Source organism: Lytechinus variegatus, chromosome 5 (assembly GCF_018143015.1).
Source record: "Lytechinus variegatus isolate NC3 chromosome 5, Lvar_3.0, whole genome shotgun sequence".
NCBI classification, from domain to species: Eukaryota; Metazoa; Echinodermata; class Echinoidea; order Temnopleuroida; family Toxopneustidae; genus Lytechinus; species Lytechinus variegatus.
Window position 1 is genome coordinate 31,196,970 of NC_054744.1, and position 16,818 is coordinate 31,213,787.

Here is a 16,818-nt window from a genome sequence, read left to right on the forward strand (position 1 = left end):
TCTCTTAAATGGCGCGCTTGGACATGTACGCTTGCATGCATGCATAATTATTCTCCTATCGTCCTACTTAAATCTTAATACACCTGTCACATTTAGACAAAAGCCTGACTATCTATTTGTTTCCTCCATGAAATCAGCTGTATCTGCACATAATTTTGACCCCAATGAATTATTTACGACGTAATTGAAGCTAAAGCGTGTGTGCATAATATTATCAAAACCCTGCCTGCAGGTGCAATCATACACAGTACGACGCATTAATATAGCAGACCTATTGAATAAAATGAAAATGGATTCACGAAATTACTTCAAAACACAACCATGACAATGACCAATGCGTGTGTTATGCACGTCAAATGTGAAAGTTTATAAGTTAATATTAGGCGTATATGACAAGGTTTTATTAGAGATGTATATAAAGCCACGCGACATAGTTTACATGAAGGGGAAAAAGGAATGCTCCATCCAATATTCTATCTATTTGGGGTTTGAGGGTTTTTTCCCCTTCACAAGGCATTTAAATCCTCATTACCAGGTCCCTCGGAGAGGACCTTAAGCCTTCGGACCTCTCGTAGCTTGCTTATAAGCATTCTTGCTTTCTTAGCAATCAGGGTAAAAAAATCACTACCACCGCCACTTTGTCCTATGTCATGCACCCCCTCCCCATCCCCCAAAATCCGTTTGCCATCTTGTTTGCCCGGTCATGAAAATGCGTTCACAACCCTGTTTACCATGTTTACGGACAAAGTTCTATAACCTGTTAATGGCATCAAATCACACTGCAAGATATAAACCGTGGGTCTTAGATAGCTTACTATAATCCTTGCTGTATAAACTATCACCAGTACGTCACAATCTACGGTAGATCGTACTAGATGCCTGTTTGATTACCGGCCAGCCTGAGTGTGTGCTTATGTTTCAGTGGATTTGCTTTTTCATGCATTTTGACGGGTCTATGAATAAATCTCCATCGCCATCAAAATTTGTAATCGAGAGGGCTATTTTAGAAGGACGAAGGAGTCTTTTACGATAAATCCTTCATGAAAAAAAGGACAACCTCTCTCTTGGAGCAATCTTATGCACCTCTCTCCCGCCTACTTTAAAGATAAAATATTCGAGATGTTTATTAATATCATAGTTTACCAAAAATATCCTGCAAATCATGCATCAAACACCATCGATGGATGGTATTTAAATAAAGTATTCTTAGAGAAAACATTAAACGCTTTCTTGCAAAGAATGTTAATGCTCCTACTCTCGCAATTTCTTTAGTGAATATTAATACAAATATATAACAGACGTTAGACGTTTATCTTTTGGCTTGTCTATTGTTTTGGACATGAATGCTTTCAGCACTTTTTAGAGTCATAATAATAATACCCATGCATGCAGCATTTATATTATATTAAGCAATCGAATAATACAGTATTCAATATTTTCTCTCCTTATACTTGCATTTTGCTCTCTCTCGATCTCACCATTCTGTATGCACCGTAAGTTCACACTTATAAACTAATGGTTTTTTTATCAATGCAATTATGATCACCTGTTTTCAAAACCACTAAAAAATAATTAATATGAAATGCAAAGCAACAAAAGTCGACTTACCGAAAGTGAGAACATGGATGAATTATAAGCACCCCCGCTTTCCTCAAACGAAATTTCTCATTTTGTAACCCTTTCTTGCTTCCGAAAAGTTTCATGGAGAGTCTGTTATCTGAAGGCTGGAGAACAGTCCATAGCTGCCTCTGCAGGAAGCCGACTGGTTTGGCCTGCATGGGGGAGCCTGTCTGGTTGGCCCCTTTTGGACCAGTGTCCCTCTCTTCAATAATCCCTAGAATATCCAAAGCACTGGTAGTCCCACCGATTTCATCGGGTGTCTGCTTGACTGGACTGTTGATGCCGTGTCGGTCAAGATAAGTCAGAAGATCCTGTTTCTCATCCGTGTATGTGTGCTCTAGCTTTGATAAACTATCACCCGAATCTTCGTCTCCATCTTCTGTAACGCCCGAGTCCTTTGGGAGCTTACCATTTTGATGTGATATTGGGATTTTCGGCGGTTTTCGACCCTTTCCTCCACTTTTAAGAGATTGAGTGCGACTTGGTGGTGTTTTTGGTGGGGTTGCGTTGATAAGACTTTCTCCTTGCTTGTTGTCAGTTATCCCATCAAGATTTTGACCGGAATGATCGGCCTCATCGCTCTGCTCTCCGTTAGATTCCTTGTTATCCATAATGAGTTTCCCCGTGTTAATAATGCTTAAGTCCGGCCGACCAGTTTTCGTTTTCCATACTTATTACGGGCTTATTACTCCTACATGTTGGAGCCCGTGTTTGATGCACATTTTAAAACCTTCGTATCAACATTTCGCAGTCATTCTTTGTAATTTGTCGCATTCTCTTGTGCCTTTGGTTCAGTGGTATTCATTCTCTCGCGGGCATTTACAAAACACAAGGGGAATCTGTGAGTACCTCTGCAATGACGTCACATAGCGACGCATTAGCCAGTAGCGAGCGGTGTTTCATCTCTGCACTTTCTCCTTTGCTACGTTCGCAAAATTCTGTCCAATCAAACTCGCGCTTTCAAACAATGAAAGCTTGAGTTTGAATGTGCGCGTGTTTCATTATGACGTCAACGCATGTGCGCGCTGCGTACAGCACCGTGACAGGTGGATGGTCATGCTGGGAGAGGCGGCTGCACGGGGAATTCAGATTGCCTGTACTATGGGGATTGAAGGGCCCCGTCTTACAAAGAGTTACAATATCCGATCAACCTCAACCGTATGGAAATCCGTCAAATGTCATTTTTTATACAGCAACTTAACACAATATCCTTTGTAAACAAAGAGAAACACATTAAATAAATAAAAATAAAAAAGCAACGAATGAAAGGATATTCAGCATAAATATTTTGAACAAACATATTTTTATATCATAGGGCCTATAGATGTCGATGTTGCTGGCCGTCCGTAGTTGAGGTTGATCGGATCAATTGCAAACTCTTTGTACAAGTTGGAAGACGGGGCCCAGGTCATTAGAGATCGGAATATAGATATATATTCTCATGATGATCTTATTTCTAATTCACTGATAATGTTTCATTTTGTATCAAACAAATTCGCTTGAATCACTGAATAATCATCACCAGGAGAGCGTTTCATGAAAGGACTTGTCAGACGTTTTATCCGACAAGTCCCATTTTATCCGACAGTTACTATAATAACAGTGCCTCTCAGCCAATCAAAATCAAGGAAAGATGTCAGATCTGACAACTTGTCGGACAAAAATGTTGATGAAACGCTCCCCAGGGTTTCAAGGGCTGTCTAATAATGTAAATCATATTGGACATTCTGTAATTCTAATCTTATAAAACAAAAATTCATTTTTTTTTCTTCGATCGAGTCAATGTGAAAATTTAAAGTTATTAACCACCTTTGGCCGTTCGGCAGTGGCGTATCGACGTACGACATTCAAGTCCCCCCCCTTCCTGTTTTCGGCTGTAGGCCAACTACTAACGTATCTCCATCATTAAGGAATAGATCAAAGTGACCCGTCCAAAATTTGTTTAAAACGCTCTTCATGGCGCATTTTAACAATAAATTAAAATAACCATTTACATATTATGATCACATAATCCTTCTTTTTCGGTTTCTCAATCTTAAAGTTTAATTAACGAGTTCTTTGACAAATACTGAAGCCATTTTGTAGTTTTGTATTAGTAATAATAACCTATTATTAGCTTTTAGATAGTGCTGTAAATTCTTATCCTGAAAGAAAATACATAGGTGTGATAAAGAGAAAAGCCATTGAGATCAAGGAAATTTTGATATTTTAACCTTGTGAGGTTTAGTTTCTGATGATTTTACCTTGTGTATTTTAGATATTTTGTTTTTTATCACTTCTTTATTATGGTTTCATTTCTCTTTTGTATTTGGTGTATCCCTCAATTCAGTGGCGGAACCAGGGGGAGGGGGCACATCCAGCCCGTGCCCCCTCCCTTCTGAGAGCCACAATCAAAATGTGTAATGTAGATATGCCAGTTTTACCAAAGTGTGTTCCCCCTTTTTTTAGCTTGTAAAATTTTCTGCGAACTAAATGACCTTGGATTTTAGGTGAAAACTTTTTTTCATCGGGAAAATGTGCACCCCCCTGGAAAATCCTTGATCCGCCCTTGTCTCAGTTGGATGTTAATTTGTTTTTACCATTACAAATATTCAAATTGCGGACCCTGATAGCATCGATTTGAAAAAATAATTCATGTTAGGAACGAAAAATATATGCATCTGGTGGGTAATTACATGAGATAATAGCAAAGCAACCAAATTATAAACTATATTGCATTTTAAAGTCTCTGAATTCTACGTTTAATGCATTCAGATTTATTGCATTTAAACGGGTGGGGTGAAAAATCAAGATCCTTCAGGCTCTCTCTCCTCCTTTGATTTTCTTTCCTGCTCCCTTTAAAATTGGCACCATATATAACATCTAAAAATTCTGCAGACTGTTTTTATTTTGTCTGACCTGAGTTGATAAAAATTATATTTATTTTTCGCAATTTGACATTCCACCCTTGGTATCATGGTTATGGGACAACAAAAAGGAAAAGCGCCATCTATCGTTTATTTACCATATAAAAAGAAGGACGTCAATTAGTTTGTCACTTGATCTAAAAGCAGTTTGTATATCAGAATACTTAAGAGTTTAATAGCACCTCATGAGCTAAACCAATTCGATAGGGGCCGCGGAACCGGGGGGGGGGTGAGTTTAGTCCCCACTTTTTTCAATAATCATAGGCCTATACAAAAATGTGAAAAGAACACATCGATTTCTGATTTATGCATAATGTTCAGCCCTCGGCCCGTGCACCATGCACTTTCTGTTCAGCCCCACTCCCTCCACTTTCTAATTCTTTTTTGCGATGATGTTTAATTCGTCTATAAAATCACTTTGGCCTAATTACGTTTGGTTTGCACTGCAATATCATTTTAGTTCATGACCATCTAGTCTAATGCTCACGCTTTCAACCTTTGCTTTTGTGACCACCCTAATTATTGCAGCCATCTTATTTATTGTGTAACAGAAAATACCACTTGTTTATTTATGTATGATACATTGATGATTCCGCATACATTCGTAATTCCGAAGCTTCGTAATTCCGAAGGTTCGGTTATTACGAAGGTTCGTATTTCCGAAGGTTCGTAATTCCGAAGGTTCGTAATTCCGAAGGTTCGTCAATCCGAAAACGAAATAAGGTTCGTAATTCCGAAGGTTCGTTAATCCGAAAACGAAATAAGGTTCGTAATTCCGAAGGTTCGTTAATCCGAAAACAAAATAAGGTTCGTAATTCCGAAGGTTCGTTAATCCGAAAACGAAATAAGGTTCGTAATTCCGAAGGTTCGTTAATCCGAAAACGAAATAAGGTTCGTTAATCCGAAAATTAAATAAGGTTCGTATTTCCGAAAATGAAAATAATTCATTTTGGTAACAAAAACGATGTTGTCATTACAAGATTACACGATATTATGCAATAATAGTAATAACGATCGATGATACATGCGTGTGTTGGGGCCAAAGCATGTATTTCATTAAGAATATAGGCGCCCTGATCAAGCATAGGCTAATTTCGATTTTATCTGAGCAATTGCTGCCTATAAGCAAATGGTTTAATTAAAGATGCAGGGGATCAAGTGTGTTGGAAGCGTGCGAGCAACCTCTAGATAATAGGATTTGTATTGGAGGGGATGTCATTTTTAATAACAGCTTCTGCTGGTAATAAAAATAAAAATAATACTAATAATGATCCTTGTGAGATGTTGAAAGCGAATCACAAGCTCAAACTAGTAGACATTTCATGTAACAAGACGTGAAGTGAGCATTCGGAGCATTTTTTGTAATCGTGAGAAAGATGTGTATCTTTCTAAAGAATTAATGCGAGGGCGAGCTGTAATTTGTTTATATACTGACCTGGGGCCCGTTGCATGAAACTTTTTACCTGAGAAAACTCAGGTTGTTTTTACAGGAGTTTTTGCCCTGTGCTAAAGTCAGTGGCGGAAATCAGACTAACCTTAGTTTTCATTTTTTTACCAGAGTTTTCTCAGGTAAAAAGTTTTATGCAACAGGCTTCAGAAAGTAATCTTTTAAGGACTGCATTTAGTGACTCATGAATAGAATATATATCTTACGAACTAAATAATGAGAGCGCGAACCGCAAGCTTAAAATTTGTGATATTCCAACCTGAAAACTGGACATTTCATACTTCTTTTTTGTAACCAGGAATAGAATGAGTTCCTCAATAAACAATACTTGATGTGAGCGAGAAACGTGAGCCAAATTTTTCCGATTTTCCAACCTGAAAACTGGACATTCTAAGCATTCTTGTAAAAAAAAATAATAATAGCTGGGAGAATAGTTTTCAGAACTGAAGTGGCTTCCCTGGGTAAATAATATCTATATCAATATTATCATTCTAGGCCCACATGAAATTTCCAAAAGTTTGAGCACGTGATTCGCTCGCAACATCTCACAAGGATGCCCTTTTAACAGTAATTGACCAAAAAGGTGAATTCTACATCTTCAGATTTGACTTTTTCCCCAAACCGCTTGCTCTCTACGCTCGCAGAAATGAAACGTAAATATATAACTTTAGTGATCACTTAAAAAATTGTGCTCAATTTAGTTACTACAAAACACACAACCTCTTTACACAGATGATAATCTAATGGTGAAAATATCCGTTTGCACCAAATTTCCCCTATTGGCCCCTTTTTTTTGCTTTGCCCCCCCCCCAAAAAAAAAAAACGTTCCGCCGCCATTGGTTAAAACACGCATCGTCTTCATGGCTAACTGCAAAAAGTTCTTAAAATGTCCCCTTTAGATCAGGTCGGGAGGGAGGCAGGGGGCATCAAAAATGAAATAAAAAACATGGGAATTAATATTTTCCAAAATGGGAAAGTTCCTTTTTCAAAAATAAATATGCCGTTTTTCATGTTTTTTCGAAATAAAATACTCTTTTTAAAGTATACAAGTTAAGTTAAGTTTTCAGGCTGGAATATTGAAAATTTTCAGCTTGCGCTTCGCACTCTCATTCGATTGGTGAAATATGCATCCTAAAAAGGTCACTAAATGCTTTCTTTAACAGGTTCCTTTTCTGGTCAGTATGTTTAAGCTCGCGTTTTGCGCTCGTGTTAATTCTTAGATGCACATCTTTTTAATGACAGCAGAAATCTGCTCGGATTTTTAAAAACTAATTTTCATTTTTTATTGAAATAACCTAAAGTTTTAGCTTGTGATTCACGCTCGCAACACCTCGCAATAATGCCATTTTAAGAATAATTGACCACAAAAAACGTTATACAACTTCACCTTTGAATTTGTTTTACCAAGCCGCTCGCTCATTATACTCTCTCCCGAAAAATAAAGCCTAAATATACATTTTGCCATAATAAGAAGTCACTTCACTACTTAATCACTATCAAACACACAATGACTTCAAGCAGATGATAATCTTAAGGTGAAAATATCACCAAAGTGCCCATTTTGACGTATGAGTTTCATTTTTTGGCTTTACCCCCAACGAAAATTCGTTCGGCCGCCCTTGCCTTCCCATCCTCATAATAATTGAACGGCAAAAGTGTCCCCCGCCCCCTCCCCTTGCCTCTGCTTTCCCGGTTTTCATTTTTCGGATTAACGAACCTTATTTTGTTTTCGGATTAACGAACCTTATTTTGTTTTCGGATTAACGAACCTTATTTCGTTTTCGGATTAACGAACCTTCGGAAAAACGAACCTTATTTCGTTTTCGGATTAACGAACCTTCGGAAAAACGAACCTTATTTCGTTTTCGGATCAACGAACCTTCGGAACAACGAACCTTATTTCGTTTTCGGATTAACGAACCTTCGGAACAACGAACCTTATTTCGTTTTCGGATTAACGAACCTTCGGAACAACGAACCTTATTTCGTTTTCGGATTATCGAACCTTCGGAATAACGAATCGTCGGAATTACGCCACAAATGTTCGGATTAACGAACCCCTTTTCGTTTTCGGATTAACGAACATCGAGGTATAGGCAATTTACGTGTTTCGGAATTACGAACCTTCGGAATAAAGAACCTTCGGAATTACGAAGCTTCGGAATTACGAAGTGTAACTTGATGATTCTATTTACAATTGATTGTTTGTTCACTATCTTGATGTAATATTTTGGATACATATTTTCTCATCTAGATTTTTGTATATATGAAAATTGTTGTAAAAACCAATAAATGAAATGATATGATTTATACTCTTATGCTCACTTTGCCTTTAATATCTATTTTGTCTATTAATCTTTTTTGCTTTGTCAAAATGATATATTTGTTCATAACCATGATAACCAATCCAGTCCACAATATAGAAATAAGACCGGGTAGATATAAGACGAAATGTGTATAGCCTTTTTTGGAAAGTAGACAAAGGGGTATAAAACATAGAGTTATATAAACCTAAACATTTAACTCTATATGGTATAAAATTAATGTGCTAAAATGTCAATTAGACCAAATATGGTTAGGAGACGAAGTGTTGGAGGACGAACTAGGATCAGTTGCATGAGGCCAAATGGTAATAGGCCAATCGGATGGAGACCAATTCGCAATTTGCCGTACGATCGATCGGGGTCAATCTAGAAAGAGAGACGATTTTTTTTTCGTCACGAAAGACAAAAATGTAATGGAAAATAATAATGAATGAATGAGAATTACATTTCAGACAGTGTCTCAGGAACAAACGAAATTTTCCCTTTCCTACATTTAACTATCAGGAGCCATACTGAGTGCGCAAAATGTGGATGTGATGGTTCTAAAAGAAAATTGCCCCTTGTGCAATTTATTTTGTATCGTTTTATGGAAATTTCCTTGTTCATATGTATTTTTTTTAAACATCACTCCTGTACCTTGTTCTAAAAAACGAGCAACCTTAACTTATTTTCATTATATACTTCCCCATGTTTTCATATTAGATAGGCTAAATGTGATTAAAAACAGGGGAAAATACATGTCACCACTTTGACCATTTAAGTTTTTGTATAAAAACTTAACTTTTGATTAAGGCGCAAAACGGATGAGAGAGAACATAAAGGTTCAGCTAGGCCCTGGGAACGATTTTTCTTTAATAGAAAATGCTGGTTTGAAGAAAAAAATGTGCAAGCAATAAAGGGGGGGGGGGTACTAAAATTGAAGGCGATTTTGGTCAGGAAAAATGACCCCAAACAGTTTCTACTACAAAATGAAAGGGATTTGGTTCAAGTTGTTCTATCATTAGCATATAGTGTTTCTAGAGGGTGCTTTCTATGGTGAGTAACAAACACACGGAACACCCCACGGAAAATCAGGGGGGGGGGGAATTCATCATCCCGGGCGCCCCACCACGGTGCCATAGTGTGGAGGCCGCAGGGAGGGTGGATGATTTTTTTCCCCTTCCAAGGCTTAATTAGTTTCATGGAAAAAATACGATTTTCACATTCCATGCTCGCAAGCAATGGCTGATCCATAGGGGTTTATTTTCAATTGGTCCACTGCCAATTCGTCCATTATCAACTCGTTTACCATCATTCGGTATACCATCAGTTCGTCCACTATACACATGGTCTAACTACCATTTCGTCCACTCACCATTTCGTCTAATAACCAATTGTTCCAATACCCATTCAGTCCATATACCTGTTATTTGGGCGAAATTAATGCAAATACAATGGATATTAGACCCACTGGTTACGAGATAAAATGTTCATAGGCGAACTGGTGATTAGACGAACTGATAATTGGACCAAATGGTTTTTAGATAACATTTTGATGGTAATTGCATTACACTAAATGAAGATAGACCATGTCATTGACTTGTGATGATTGGACGAGTTGGCAGTAGACGAATTGGCAATTTACCGATCCAGGTGGGGGCCCATCCGACCCCCCCCCCATGATAGCCATTAAAAAATATTTGAGGGTGTGTCCTGCATACGCAAGTGAAGACCCCTTTTTTGCTTGTCAATTTTTTTCTAAACAAAAATCCCCCCCCTTGAAAAATCCTACATGGATCCGCTCCTGCTCGCAAGGTTGTATGAAGTATGTGTTTGGTCTGAATGAGGTCGGCCTCGTTTTCTCTTTCTTATTGCTGGATGGGACTCTCTCTCTCTCTTTGAAATATAACAAATGAACCATGTATTTTGCCTCTGAAAAAGATGTAGAAAACAATGGGGAATTGAATATTGTAACTTTCCACGCACAAATTAAAAAAAAAAAATCTGTGAGAGAAAGCCTATCATTTATATTTTTTATTGCCAAGAAAAAGAAACAATGTAAAGTAAATAGATCAATAATAAACAAATGGTCAAATACATAAATGAATGAAGAAATAAATAAATAAAAATAAACAAATAAAAAAATAAATGAATAACCCCCTGTTTTCCATCTCTTTTCCTTATTCCCCATTTTTATAAGGGGGGGGGGGGGTGTGATAGAAGCCTGCCAAGAAAGTCTTCAGTGTAATTGATTTTTCTTTAAATGAAAAAGATGGAAAAGTAAATCATTCTTTTGATCAAAATAACAATTCATTTTATATATCTATGGTTTTCGAACATAATTGATGACTTATTTTTATTTCATATTTTTTTAATTGAATATTGTGTTTCGAAAACACCCCTTAAAACACACTATATTTAATTTTATCAGTGGCCTGACCACTTCCCCCAAATACGTACTATTCATGTCCCCCCCCCCCCCACCTGACACCGCCTCTACGCCCCCCCCCCAAAAAAAAATAGATATAAGACTCGATCCCTGAACGGTCACGTGATCAAGCACTAAATACTAAGTAAACATAAGTTTTGTATATCAGGTGATCACAAATCACATGCTTCCAGTGGGATGATACAATATACAGTAGGTAAATTGACAGAATTTCAGTATTAATAACTTTTTTACCTTGTACTTTTAATGATTCTATGATATGTGTGCAACAAAAACTTGATTATATTATAATTATCATAACAAATTGAATTGATTTAGGCGTAATAGTGAACATCAGTCCTATATTAACACTTTAGTCCGTCTAAATGATTTTTTTACCCCTTCTTTTTATTAGACTCGACCAACGACTTCGCTGTGGCCCGAAAAACAAGTTGCACGTCTGCTTGAGCTGATATATCAGAAATCCTCTTTCAAGATTTCTTCCGGGATCACTTGTTGTGTTTTTGTTCGAGTGGAGATTATACCACTAGGGGACTGGAACACCTGTGTATGCTGTTGATTTGGTAATTTGATATCCAGTTAATTATCTGTAAATAATCAAAACAGCCACTCGACTCGCCACTCGGACTCGTACCGACCAGCCAGCTGCACATTTTTTTGTCGCGACAACAGCCTCTTCCCCCGAGCCTCTGTCGTATGGCTGTCCATCCACCACCCCCATTCGCACTCTGCCTCTGGCCTTTCACGTTCCTACGTTTATAGCAATAGCAGTAGCTCAAGCTGAAGGATATGCCTCAGTTTTTTTTAGACGCGGGATTTGTCTGACATGTCTGAGCTTAGCTGAGCAAACGGATTATTATCAGAAAGAATTGGACTGAATTAGTGTGACTCTGTGAACTGTAAATTGAAAAAAAAAGTGCATGGCGAGCAAAACCAATTGGAAGTTTGCAGTAGAGAGGTAGAGGTGAATATTGATGAGTAAAAATGGAAATATTGGGGTTGAAGATAACTCTAATGCTTGTTCTGATGTTGACTTGTTTCTTTTTTGCACTGATTCCTCTGAGGATAGCTAAACTTGTAGTAACAAGCAATGGAAACCCAAATAGACAAAACATTCAAAGACAAGCAAAACGGGTGATGAGCTTCCTTGGTTGCTTCGGTGGTGGTGTATTTCTATGCACATGTCTACTGGACCTCTTGCCCCATGTACGGGATGAATTGAGCTCTTATTTTGATCGCCAAGAGATACACACATCATACCCAGTAGCAGAATTCGTTGTAGCTTGTGGATTCTTTCTTGTGTTGATCATTGAACAGACAGCATTAGAGTACAAAGAGAAAAGCGATTCTTCAAAGCCCACAAAGGAAATTCATGCACCTGATGCTGGAGAAGTTGAAACAAATAGTACGCCACTCTTGCCTGAAGAAGAAGTACGATATGAAGGAACGAACAATCAACGTTGCGATTATGGTAGTTTCCAGCAGGAATGCAACTCCAGTCTTAATGTCCATGGGAATGCAAAGCTGCAGAGATCGCTATCGAATCGCAGTACCAGGGATATAAATGCAGATGAAGCAGATAACCATGATCTCCATTCCCACTCAGCCCTTCGTTCGTTGCTTCTCCTCCTGGCCCTTTCTCTGCATTCTGTCTTCGAGGGCTTAGCCATGGGACTGCAGACTAACAATCAACAGCTCCTGGCAATATTCACTGCTGTAATCATCCACAAGAACATCCTCGCTTTCAGCCTTGGTATGAACCTGGTCCAGAGCCATCTATCTAGGTGCTCTGTCGTCCTCTCCTGCTTGTGCTTCGCCATGATGGCACCGATTGGAATTACACTGGGAATCATCCTTATCGAGAGCATCTCCGACTTCACGCAAACCATCACGGATGGTATCCTTCAAGGTATTGCCACTGGAACCTTCCTGTACGTCACCTTCTTTGAAGTGCTCCCTCATGAGATGAATTCCAGCAAGGACAGACTTCTCAAAGTGTTCTTCTTAGTCCTAGGTTTCTCTACTATGGCTGGACTTCTCTTCCTAGACCCATCTTAAACATATCATCAGACAAACTTGTTACATAGGGGCTCAGCCTTTTTGACGGTTGCATGTTTAATCTTTTCTTGCAGCTTTTTACAGTCCTTGTAAATTATGTAGCCTGGTTTAAAATTTGAATCCCTTGGGCAAGCTTTATAATTAAGGTGTAGATTGTCCCCTTTCTGGGAATTTTTCTACTTCCATTCCAGACATCAGTGTGTGTTTCCCAATCAGAGAAAATAAATGCTATACAAACGATGTGTAATAGGTAAAGCTTTATTAAGTACATTGCATTAATATCAATTATAAATGGCATGTACAGAGCACAGTGCTTTGATGAATATTGATGAAAAATACCAATAGAAACTGTCAAGATATTTCTAGGTATGCATACTTTTGTAGGCCTAAATGTATCGAAGATTGGTCATTGTATCTTAAATCTGTTTAATTGCATTTCTTTTGCTGCATTCGTATAATTTCTATCCAATTGATGGAATCGCTCTTTCATGGTATAGTATTGATTGATACATGATACATGCAAAGGTGTAGATCATGATTGGCAATGGCTTAAAGATTTATACGAGCCTATATATTCAAACATACAGGCGAATGATTTTTTTTATTTGATTTGGACCAATCAGGCTATGATGATTCAATACATGAAATTGGGCAATTTTTTTTTCCTTGTATGATTTAGATGATGTTGATGTTGGTGTTGAAATCGTAGGTCAGGCTACATTTTTATCCACATATAATCCAACCATCAAGTATATTTGAAAATATATCACATTAGTGGTAGCTCAGTTGGAAAAAAATTCTATCCCAACTTCAGTGTCAGCTTAGGTTTGGTCTTGTGACTGGTTTAAAAAGATGTTCAAGCACCTACCTCATTTTATGTGGGTTGGGATTGGTGTGTTGGGATTTTTGCCACCTACAAGTATGTGTAAACACATGTACAGTGTTGTATTTCTTCTTAGAATGTGTCAAAGTGCACTGTTCAAAGAGGTTACCTTTAGAAAACATGTAATTTTCTGATGCTGAAGAGCTCAAGCTGTTGTAGGATTTTTCTTTATCTGTGCAACAATATGTACTTATATTTCTCCATTGTTTGTGGTACAACTCAAGACTACTGTTTCAATATCATTTTCAAATGTTTCCTCCTTCAGTTGACTTTGCAAATTGATGGACTCAATTCATTATTTTTCTGTGGTAGACAAAGGCATGAAAAATCAGAGGTTGATTACTACCACTTTAAATTACTTGAGAAAACATGTAGGTCGCCGTCCCCCTCAATATGCCAGCCACCACCCATACTGTCCCATAATAGGTCTACATATGCTGTACAAAATGTTGATTTGTTTCAATACCATTTAATGATCTGGGGTCCGTTGCAGAAAGAGTTGCGTTTAAACGCAAGTCAAAAAATCAATCGCAAGTCCAAAATGCGTGCTGTTGATTGGTTGAAAATCAAGTTGCGCATGATTTTTTAGAGTTGCGATTGATTGCAACTCTTTCTGCAACGGGCCCCTGTACATGTATATCACATAATTAGGTATTTTTCCCATTTTGCAAACAGCAATTTACATGAACATGTGAAACTGAAAAATCTGTATTCATCAGACCTAAAGAAGGAAATAATATCATTGTGATCAGGTTTCTTGTCTTTCTATGTGTGTGATTAGGTTTCATTTTCAGAGCTATGTTCATACGACTTTGACATCACTCATTGACCCAGACCCAAGCCCTCTTAAATGCGAGATTGAGTCTGTAGAAAACATGATATAGCAAAATCATTCAGTTTACAACTCCAAGGATAGATTACATTACACTCCACTTAATAGGCCTACACTCTCAATAAATGGTCTAGTTAGCCCACTCTTCAGACTCTTGAGTGTACAAAAGTAGAGTTTAATCTGCCTGTCAAATAGTCAATGAATGTTGTTTGCCTTTGTTATGTCATATGACTCTTGTAAAAAAAAGCATGTGATCAACTCATGATAACCTACAGTGTAATTGTAAACTAGTACAATGGTCATGTAGAAATGAAAGGAAGTATAAAATGATGCTATCTATTTGTATAGAGTGTGATATGAGGTTATTTTCTGTGGCTGTTCTGTGTACCAGTGCATTTGTAGGTTTTAAATTGCGCATTTTGGAACTGCATTTTCAATTTTCTCTCACTCACTGAACATTGTGTGTAAGTCATGTACACTGTGATCTAAAGGTCACTGAGAACAACACGTACTGTTGAAACCTACAGAAATTAATGAATTACCAAAATTATGAGTCTCTGGCAGTCTGGGATAACATGTTATATGTACTCATTCTGATATTATTTTTATAAACCCTAGGGCCTATTCACATTTCACAATCTCATACAGATATCAAAAAAAGAAAAAGCTTAGCAATACATGTATTTTTTCATTCTGCTACATTCAAAAATACCGATGGCCTTGTTCAATGACTTACATGTGAATTAGCAGTACACTTTTCAAGAAGTTCTAGTCAGAAATCTGACCACATAGACCCTATACATGTAGGTATGTGGACCAATTATGATGAGCAATACAACTCAGTGATTTTTATAAGTTTGTCCAATCCTGGATAGATCACTTTGCACTCGCTTTGATAAAAAGTAATTGATTGATGCATAGTGGAAGTCTTGTTATAGCCTTGCTTTGAAAGAAAGTTTGTTTGCATTTGCAATGTTTTTTTTTTCTCATATCCCATTGACTCTAAACAAGAAAGTGCTGTGTCATGTCTGGTTGATGCTTAATTGTGTATTATTTTGTTATTCATTTTCAATATGTTTTACAAATGAGCATTCCATGTAAGTGGCTAATTATTTGACCTAATATTATAGTACCCACATAAATTTAATACATGTAGATTGTAACCATTTTTAAAACAACTTTTGCTCAAAACTTGTCACCTGTGTGTGAAATTTACATGTATGATCATACATCAAGATATGTTTTTCTTTTCATTCAAGCTGACAAATAGGTTAAAATAACCAAAGCACAATCTCTTCTCACTAATGAACAAACATCTATATACACTTTCGAATTTCTATAGGAACAATTTTCACCATATCGCGTCACGGGATATGTCCACTTCATTTTTATTAGTTATTATTGCTATAGGAATTACTGTCTTCGAATTTCTTTTTTGTATAGTGAACAAGTGCCTTCCCTAAGTATGTGTAATTAGGGGCTTCAATCCTTGTTTTACATGGGGGATGGTAAAAAAACTATGAAAAAAAGAATTCCAAAATTTTTGGTGCACATTGCACACCAAATTACAATGCAGCATTGTGTGTGCAAAAGTGCCCCAAAATTGATAAATTTTATGTCTGATGGTATTTTCATGCCAAGTTTTATAGTGCTTTTTAAACTTATATTTCAAGTTCATATAAATTATTTTGTTAAAGTTGTCAAAATTATTGGGGGGGAGGACCGAGTCCATATGTTTGCCCCCAATATTTTCGCGGGGGGGGGATGATCACTCCCTACCTCTCCCAAGGATTGATGCCTCTGCATGTAGTTATTTTTTTTGCGTGTGTATGATCTGATATGTATTAGTCAACTGAATTGATATATTTTATTCACACATGTCTGCATTGATATAATATCTTCCAAATTATAATCAGTATTGTACAAAAGGAGAAAGAGAAAGGAGAAAGAGATATATTTTTAATTCAGCATAATTTACAATTACCTATTTTTATTTTAATTTACAATTAGCTATTTTTATGGCCAGTTTCATTTCTAGGAGATAAGACAAATATAACCATGGTAATTCCATGTCTTTTCAATTGATAATTAATTTTGGTTGAGTATCAATTGCTGAAGCTTGATGCAGTTACACTGGTGGTGATTTGAGATCAAGTATTAAATGGAGGGGGTGGGGGTGAAGAAGGGGAGGTAAAAGATGGAAAATAGAATTAGTAGATGAAGTGCAATATCAATCTAATCAATGTATGCTTTGTGAAAGGTGGGAATGATTTTTTTCCAAATTGTCATAATGACTGAACTCTCACAGAACTAAGTGTTT

At 37.2% G+C, this 16,818-nt stretch overlaps 2 protein-coding genes across 2 annotated transcripts in view; one reads left to right on the plus strand and one right to left on the minus strand.

Moving 5' to 3' along the window:
* The window catches only part of LOC121415406 (potassium/sodium hyperpolarization-activated cyclic nucleotide-gated channel 2-like), a 43,338-nt gene extending 41,107 nt beyond the window's left edge, over positions 1–2,231 (minus strand). Inside the window, exon 1 of the mRNA XM_041608605.1 lies at positions 1,609–2,231. Coding sequence (XP_041464539.1) covers positions 1,609–2,231 — 623 coding nt within the window. The remainder of the gene's footprint in view (positions 1–1,608) is intronic.
* Positions 2,232–11,135: 8,904 nt separating this feature from the next.
* LOC121415926 (zinc transporter ZIP1-like) lies at positions 11,136–14,183 on the plus strand. The gene has a single exon (XM_041609320.1). The coding sequence runs from the start codon at positions 11,710–11,712 to the stop codon at positions 12,781–12,783; it is 1,074 nt and encodes a 357-aa protein (XP_041465254.1). The 5' UTR covers positions 11,136–11,709; the 3' UTR covers positions 12,784–14,183.
* Positions 14,184–16,818: the final 2,635 nt, after the last annotated feature.